General features: G+C 27.3%; 1 protein-coding gene across 1 annotated transcript; it reads right to left on the reverse strand.

The window, feature by feature from the left end:
- Positions 1-1,241: 1,241 nt before the first annotated feature.
- On the reverse strand, positions 1,242-3,452 carry LOC105631573 (zinc-finger homeodomain protein 4). Its single transcript, XM_020678411.3, has one exon. It carries the CDS (start codon positions 2,260-2,262, stop codon positions 1,360-1,362), a length of 903 nt encoding a protein of 300 aa, XP_020534070.1. The 5' UTR covers positions 2,263-3,452; the 3' UTR covers positions 1,242-1,359.
- Between the last annotated feature and the right edge of the window lie 6,045 nt (positions 3,453-9,497).

The following is a 9,497-nucleotide window of genomic DNA, read 5'->3' on the forward strand; positions in this document are numbered from 1 at the left end:
GATGACTAAAATTGATCTTAACGTGATAGGTTAAAGATCAATTGATAAAATTATAACTAGGCCTACCGGCAAAAGAACAAAAAGAAGAAAATTATTCAATACAATCAAACAAAAAATTGTGGTTTTGATATTTCTATCTTTTGGTTCAAATCGCAGAATATATGAAATTAATTTTTTATGTTTTCTCTTGTAAATATCATTTCTCATTTTTGTCTAATTACATTGGTATATGCTAGTATTTTTTAATTTTTAATTTTTTTAATTGACGTAAAATTTTAACGTACATGAAATAAAATTCCATTTACTTTGGTTTCTCTTATTCCAAATGATAAAAATTCATATTATTATAATATTTTCATTTTATGTGTTTGTAACGTTTCCAGATTTAAAAAATATTTTCTCATAGGCCAACCTAATCAACTTAATTATATGGTTTTAATTACATTCAAACGTTTTTTAAATTCGTTTATCTGAAGTTTTTGTGCAATAATTAGCAAGGAGACAAAAAGATCAACTCCTGCATAATGTAGGAAGCTAATCAAATTTTGATAAACATAATATTCTTCTAATAATTTTCTTTAAAAAAATTATATGGAACAGGAGAATTGCAAAATTTCATTTCGCTGTCCCAAACAATGTTTGAATGAAAGAGTAAAATTACTTGTTAAGAGCACAAGCTCCTATAAATGCCACAAATTATTGAAAAAAAAAAAAAAAAAGAAGAAAGAACATGTGACACTGTCTCTTTGCAGTAGCCTGTATAGATTACTCCAAAACACAATTAAGCTCTGTTCATGGTTAAAGAATCCAAAGTTGTGGGAGAGAAGTGACAGATTTAAAAATATTTAATCTAAATATAATTATCTGGTTACAATATCAAGCAAATGATATATATTACTCATGCATGCATAGGTATTTAACAATATAAACAAAAAATTAGTTGAATAATAAGAACAATAATAATAAGGTCTTCAAAAGGACTAATTTTTTGCAAATCCATACCCATTTCTATACCAAAATGGATTAATTATGAGAACAAAAAAAAAAAAAAAACATAATTAACAATCACCCTTAATTATATATAGCTGATCATGAAACACTACCAACCACCTAGTTTTCCTAAGCTACTACAATTACACTTCCAAAATTATTTAAAAATATTAAGATAACTCAAACAAACATGCTCAGAAAGAAGGATATAATAATAATAATAATAATAATAATAATAATATAAAAAATAATTGTAAAAGAAAAAACTTTTTGCTATTAATTAATTAAACCACAAACTAATAATTAAAAAAGAAAGACATAATAGTAATTGTGAAGTTTTGGAGTTAATCATCTTAATTAATTAATTAATTAAGTAGTAGTAGGAGTGGGGGCAGTAGTAATATTAATAGTAGGAGTAGTAGTTGAACTCTTCTTGGCTAGATTATGCTTGTTGTTGTGCATCCAAACCTTAAGAACTCTTCTTTTGACTCCAATTTCTTGACAGAACTGTTGCACCACAGCTTCTTCTTGCTTTTGTATTTTCCATCCAACTTTCTCTGCAAAGTTGTGCATTTTCTCTTTCTGTTCCTGTGTAAATTTTGTACGAAACCTTTTTTTCACAATTTGTGGAGCTCTACCCATTATTACCCCACCACCATCTTCTTGTTCATCAGACTCTGAAGGAATAGAACCCATATTATAAGACATTATCATCTGGTGGGGTGGTCCTGCTGCTCTTGAGGGCACAAACGTACCTGCATTTGTAGGGTAACCTAAAGCTTCAGGGGCTAAAATATTTTTATGGTGCCCCAGAATAACTTTTCTTGCAACCCTGTTAAAATGTGCAGGGTTGCCATGGTAATACTCACATGAACTGGATTCACCTTCAACTTCTTTCCTATGAAAGTTTCTATGGCAATTACATGCAGAACATGTAAGTGCTTCAATGCTACCTTCTTCACCGCTAGGCATAAACTCACCACACCCATCTGTTGCATTGCCTCCCATAGCTGCTGCATGGTTTTTAAGACACTCCCTATATCTAACCATTTTTTTGAAAGGAACATGATGGTCTACTTCTAGGGTAGGAGTAGGAATAGAGGAATTAGGGCCATTATGATTGTTATTTGATGGTAATTGAGGAGTTGAAGAAGAGATTATGTGGTTATGGGCTGTAGAGGGATGATGATGATCATGATGGATCATGTGACCTCCCCCATAACTACTGTTTATTGGAATTGGTATTTCTCCTTCATGACTTGAAAGCTCCATCTTTCTTGGCTCTTGCTAATATTTATGTCTGTAGCTTTCTTGGAGACCAAAAGAAAGAAACAAGACAAGAGAAGAATAGGAGATTAGATAGAAGAGACACCAAATGATTAGAGTTAAGAGTGTCTTTTTCCCCCCTTAATTTTGTCAATTTGTCCAGAAGCAAACAACACAACTCAATAGTTAGGGATTGTAACTATTAATAATGTATAATTCTTGAAATGATATTTCAAAAAAAGATTTTAATAAAAAAAAAAGGGAAAAGAATGACCCACCTTAAAGAATTGGAAATAAGAGGAGTTTTGGGCTATGGTTAAGTTGATTTATGAGTAAGATAGAGAGAGAAGACAAGAGGGCCAATCTTTTGATCAAAAGCTCAGAGGAAACAAAAGGGTAATCAACTATACCTAGAACACAGAGACATGTCCATCTTTCCTTTTCTTCTACTTCAAAGGTCAACTTAGAAAGAAAAAGAAAGAATGGAGCAAAATTCAGTAATACTGTAGACAGTAGCAGGCAATGAGAGCAGACCAGTATCAGCAAAAGAACAACTCTATCTCTCTAAACATTTCCATTTCTTTATCTCTTGAAAGTGAGAGAGAGAAAACAAAGAAAGAGAGAGAAAGAAAGAGAGTCAGCACTCAACAACTTCCCCAAAAGAAAATGATAGATTGAAATGAGCTTAGAGCTAGCTATAGGATATGGCTAAGAAGAAAAAGGAAAAAGCCTTTTCTTTAATTCAAGAAATGGAAATGCCTTAAGAAGACTATATCAAGAAAAGATCAAGAAACCCCTCCAGATGACCTTAAACACCTTCCATGGTAGTTTAAAGAAAGAATACAAGTTTTTGCTTGCTAAAAAGATGAGAAAGAGAGGTGAATTTGGAGAAAATAAATATTACAAGTAGGCTGGTGAAGAAGAAGAGAATAGGAGAAAGAGAGAGTTTTGCAGGTGGTTTTGGCTAGTGAAGCAAGCACTAAACAAGGAGCTTATAGTAGGGTTGAAGACCAAAAAAGAGAGAGAGATTAAAAAAAAAGAAAAGTAGATTTTTTTTTTTTAAGAGACAAAGAGGAATACAGTGAGTTTTTTAGTGAAGGAGATTAAAGGTGGGGTGTGGTTCTTTCCTTTGCTTTGCTTGCACTATCAGGCATCGAGTGTTTACGCCATATGGAGAGCAGTGTGTCAGAGAGAGTGTAGAAGGAGAGAGATAGAAGCAAACCATAAACAGAATTATCAAAAAGGAAAAATAAATAATTAGCAGAAAAATCTTTTTTATTAAAAATCTTGAAAACATTTTGTGTTGACATCTTTGCCCATAATTAAATCACTTCCATCTCCCTTTTTAATTCATAGAATGCTCTTCTATGGAAAGTGGTTTAATTGATAAATTATTTAAAGAACATATAATTGTAAAACCAAAAAATAAAAAAAAAATTTAATACAGCAGGAAATTCATTAAAAAAAAAGGAATTTCCAAAGACCTAGACCAATATAATTTATTTGTCTGAATTTTATGCTTCTAGACTTTGTGAGCTTGCCCTTATTTCACTAGCTTAATGCAACTATATCATTAATTTTGTGAAGTAGATGTTGTCATGCAATTCATGTGAATTAATGATTTCTATTAATTACATATATATATATATATATATATATATATATATATATATATATATATATATATATATATATATATATATATATATATATATATATATATATATATATATATAATTAATGATTTCTATTTCAAATTTAAAATTTTTCTATAAAGACAGATATTTTTATGATGTATTAAGTTATGTAATATATGTATGTATGTATGGAATTATATAAAAGAAAAAAAAAAAAAAAGAATAAGAGAAACACTATATGATTTGAAAATATATGGTTTTAAAGGAAGCAAGAAAGTGATAATTAGGTATTTGGCTGAGAATAGAAAGCTTAAATATGTATAGCTAGTGCGTTTTGCTTCAGAGGTCAGACCTACTGTAGAAGGAAATAGAGATCAAGCTTTCAATATTTGTAATTAATATTTTAATATTTTAAAAAAATTTAAAACCTCAAATGAATATTCACTTGTTGCGGTGTATTGCGTCACTCAATTGTGAAAATGATGTTCCCTTGGCATTCTGAACACAATTTCATTTCATTCAGACTCATCACATGGAAGGTTGGAGAGAAAAGATTCATCTTTCTAATCAAATAGTAAAATTACATTAATTAAATTAAATGCCAACGTTTTTTTTTTTTTTTGAAAAATAAAATTCCAATGTTAATAATTACCTGAGAGATACATATTATTACTTGGTGTACTTCAGTTTGGGATATGCATGTGTATAATTCCTAGAACAAATTAACTAAACTAGCTACAATATTTGTACACCTGAAATTTCATTTCTATAGGTTAAGGAGATAAAATTTTCTGTCTTTACATGTTGCTTTTATATATTCCATATTTAATAGGTGATGGAGACAAAAGAAATATATATTGTTATTTAGTATTTACTTGCATATTATAAAATTAATTTTCTAAAATTGATGGTATGTATGGTAATTGAGTTTCAATTTTTCAGGCTATTAGCTGTATTTAATAATTCTATTAATAAAAAAAAAAATCTTAAAAAATTATTTCAATTTTGTAAGGTTATTTTAGAAGGTGCATGTAATTTACAATATCATTATTTATATTTAAGCTTTGTGGAATGTTTATTACTTTTATAATATATGAAACTAACTATTTCATATTTTCACCTTAAATTGTTTTTAAAATAATATTAGCTATAATAGTATATATTCTCAAAATATTTGTCATTTTATATATGAACACATTAATAGATTTTGTTCCTTTATATTTATATTACAGACATATTCATGCATACTATATATTTTAATAAGACAACAAATTTGATTTGTCTCCTTAAATTAACTTAATGAAGTGAATATTTTAATAATTAGAAAAATTAAATATCCATATTGAATTCTTGCAGTACCAAAATCAAAGGAATATAATTATTGTTGTTTTAACTATATCCATTTAACACTAATTAGTGCAAAGTAATTGGTTTATGATAGATACAACAAAAATCAAGAATACTTATTAATACAGTTGTTTGGTCATGAACTATTTTCTGGGATCATAATAATTATCTACATTAACTTTAATTCATGTAAAATGATCATATGAAGAATTTATTATGCTAATTTAAAAATGAAAAGACACTTTTTGATATCAAAGATGAAGTAAAATAAATTAAAAAGAAAAGAAAAAGACTAAGAGCACTCCTCCATTGTCATTCTGATAACTTAGTATTTTGACAAATGTATTTTCTTTTAGTCCTTCCTTTATTAAATATAATTATCCAAGCCACTTTATTCTTCATTATCCTCTCCTTTATTCCACACTCCACACCACATTTAGACACTTTATCCTTCTTTTTTATTTTTTATTTTTTATTTTTGTTTTTATCTTTGTTGTCCCTTCTTCTGGTAATTCCCTTATGCTACTTTCTTTTTTCTTTCTTGCTTTTGTTTTCTCTCTTTCTTTCATTTTTCATTTAATTTTCAGAAAAATTATGTTCAATTATTACTCTGGAATACTATCCTTTTTTTAATTTAATTTTATTCTTTGTATAAAATTTCACCTTGAGTAGTATTATCTTTCAAGTATAAATTAAAAAAAAAAAAAATCATTCACAAACAACACTAAAGACTTATTGTATTTGAATTTAAGAATTTAATTTTGTAGCTATAAATATACGTTACTACTTTCATTCTATAATACTTGTCATATTTGAGAAAATAGTTTGTTTCAAAGTATTTATCACATTTGTGATTTTGAAAAATAATAAATTTTTTTTTCATGTTTATCTTTTTTCTACGAACCAACGAACAATAATTATTATTTCAATTCTTCAAAAAATTATTCTCTCTTTATTTACTGTTACCTCTTTGTGTTTCCAAAATCTCTCGGCACTGTAGTTGGACAAAACGTGAAAATTAAAAATTTTAAAATTAAATTTATTGTTTGGATATATTAAATTAAATGTAATATAATAAATTTATTCAATAATTTATTGCAATCTAAATAAATTTAATGATTTTATTAATTAAACATGCAGTATGTTATAGTGATACTTGAATTTAAATATTTAAAAGTTTGAAATGAAATTCAAATACAGAGTTGAAGTATTCTAGAAAAGTAAATTAATAAATAAATGGTATGTATGATAAAAGGAAAATTTTGTAGATGTTGAAGTGCAGAAATTGTTGGGTTGGGTTAATTATGTATGGTACTGAGTTAAGGGTCCACAAGAATAAATGGTGTTGATGACACCACCTTGATCACAATTTTCAAGATGGTTCAGAGCCAAAATTTCTTGCTTTTAGAGAGAGGAACACATATATCCATCAATCTCAATCACTGCCAGCCCAAATTCTCTGTCTACCTCTCAGTCTGTCTTCAACCTTACAAACTTTAGTGTTTTAAAGATAAAGTCAAATGCATCTTACAAATTATACTCCCTTCCAAACTTAATTTCTATGCTTTTGCCTTGTTCCCTTTTTCTTTTACCCCTCCAATCTTAATACCTTAACAAGAAATCTCCAATTAAATAATTTATGTACAATCTTTGAATTATCATTTTTCACTCTAAGGGATCACGACCTATAATTACATAATTTATTTATAAATTCATTAAAACCGATGAAATTTTAGTCAAATAATTAAGGGTCTATTCGGCAAAATTAATTATTTTAATAGCTGCTAGCTATTTCAGTAGTATTTAGCTATTGATTGTTTGAATAGTTTTTTATAAATGCTAAAAAGCTAAATATTACATGGATTAACTTTTCAAAAAACGTTACCTTAACCTCTAAAAGTTAATTCAAATGTTATGTAACCGAATACTGTAAAAAGTAGCGTTTAACATTTTAACTGGTCAAAACGCTAAAAACTACTTAAAAATTATTGTCAAACACAATCTAACGCTAAAAACTACTTAAAAATTATTGTCAAACACAGCCTAAAGCAAACTGTTGTCCAACACGGCCTAAAGCAGAAGAGGTCTTGAGACTCTGTTCTTGATGAATTTATTAAGTCTTAACATTATTGTTTAACACTATATCGATTGATAACTTGTAAATAATATATATTATCTCTTCAAAAAAGGACTCTTACGGATCATTTATATGTGATGGGCCATGCTATGAATTAGTGGGGATTTTAATTGTACTTAGACAAGAACAAGCAAACCTTGTTTTATTAGCCATTCCTTTTGCCATCATGTCCCAACCGAAAATCTTGTTGATTTGTATTAAAAAAAGAGTACAAAAACTGCCCACCACATCCCATATCTAACAACTAACAAGCTTGGTTTTTTTTTTTTTTTTTTTTTTATGTAAACATGATTATACTTTACAACCTAAAATCATTATTAATTTTGAATCTTCTTATCTTAGTTTTTTGAATGCCATTCCCAATGTATTAAAAAAGCTTGTTATCATTTGTCAATTAATTTGCTTGATTAAATGTAAGTCCTTTTTCATTGGAAAGCTTATCCAATGAGTTCCTTTCCAATTATTTTTGGTTGTTGTTACTTTTATTTATTTATTTTTTTTGATGTATATATGCATCACATGTGTCTCTAATCTGTTGAGTGAAGTTTAATTTTATTCGCGTCATGTCAGATCAATACGGAGAAAGCGCTTATAAAGATTAAAACTGAGTTATTTTCACACAGAACACTCAGTTGATTTGGATTATTGCTTGTAATCATGTTGCGATTAATTAAACAATTAATTATTGTATGATAAAAGTCCTTGAGATATCTTTGGCATGTTTGCTTTTTTTGAGATTTCATCCTTTTTTTCTAAAAATATATATATATATATATATATATTTTTTTGATCGGTGTTGGTATTTATTGATGGCAAATGATATTGTTACATTTTCTCTGAGTTGAAAGTTAATCCAACATAATGAGCATCTCCCACTCCATGCCTCAAACCCACAATCATAATTTAATTAATGTCAGCCTCCATATGATAGCATCAATATTTTTTAGAGCAAATATGATAACTTTTTTTTTTTTATTTTTATGAATTAGTTATCAAATTTTAGAATTTATATCTCTCTTCACCCACATAAACTTTTTAATACAAGTAATGGTTATATATGTTTTCATACTAACACATTTTAATAGATTTAAATATTGAAAATATGATTATTATACATAAACTAAAATTTTCGAAAATATTTTTATTTTTTTAGTAAAATATTTTGTTATAGTTGTTATGTAAAAATTGATTAATTACTATTAAATGAATTTTTTAATGAATTTTTTTTAATATGAGCAATAAAAAATAAAAGTAGTCTAGACATAAATTTAAAAGTAAAAAAATTTGCTTTAAACATATGTTTGTAATATTTGTACATAGAAAGAACAAATAAAATAAACTATATATGTAATAAAACATGAAATTTATTATTAAATTTATTTCTCTTGCCTTGTAAGGAAATGTTGAGACTGGAGAAATAGACTTGTCGAATTATTTTCTCATAATGTGGAACCTAAGTGAACAATGTCTCTATTAAAAATAATTAAACTAAAATCATTTAATTCTCATAGTAATTTATGTCTTTTTCTTTAACAAAATAAATAATAAATAAAGATGATTTATTTACAAAATCTAAAGTATAAAGACTAAATCTTTTTTTTTTTTTTTTTTGGTTATTTATAAAAGCATGCAATTCATTATGGGTCAACTAAGTTTATTTTTATGATCCTCAAAGTAATCAGGAACTTGTCCCTCATCACATCACATATTACTTTCAAAGATACCAACTTTCTTCTAATAATCCCATCACCCACCAACCAATTTTTTATTGGTGCCTTGTTTTAGGAAACAAAGCTTTCCTTAAAGATGCCAATCATTCTCTATTTACAAAAATCAAATCACTTGCTCTAAATTGGCATTTTCACTTAGCTATATAGGAATAGCTAGACATGCTCCTCTTAAAGACAACAACCCTAATTATTTATTTCCATTTAGAGTGCTATGCATGGGGTATTTAGGGTTGCTTTTGTTCCCAATTTTTTAGATTATAGCAGCAATTGTTTTCCCGTTGGAAACCCTTTTAGCCTTTGTTTGACAACCACTCAACACAAATGCATGTGTTCTTTCTTTGCACTAGAAAATGAGAAATAATTTTAATAAGTTATTGTAAAAGAATTTTT

The sequence above is a fragment of the Jatropha curcas genome, chromosome 6, assembly GCF_041381405.1.
Source record: "Jatropha curcas cultivar XTBG-Jc1 chromosome 6, XTBG_Jcur_1.0, whole genome shotgun sequence".
Classification (NCBI taxonomy): Eukaryota; Viridiplantae; Streptophyta; class Magnoliopsida; order Malpighiales; family Euphorbiaceae; genus Jatropha; species Jatropha curcas.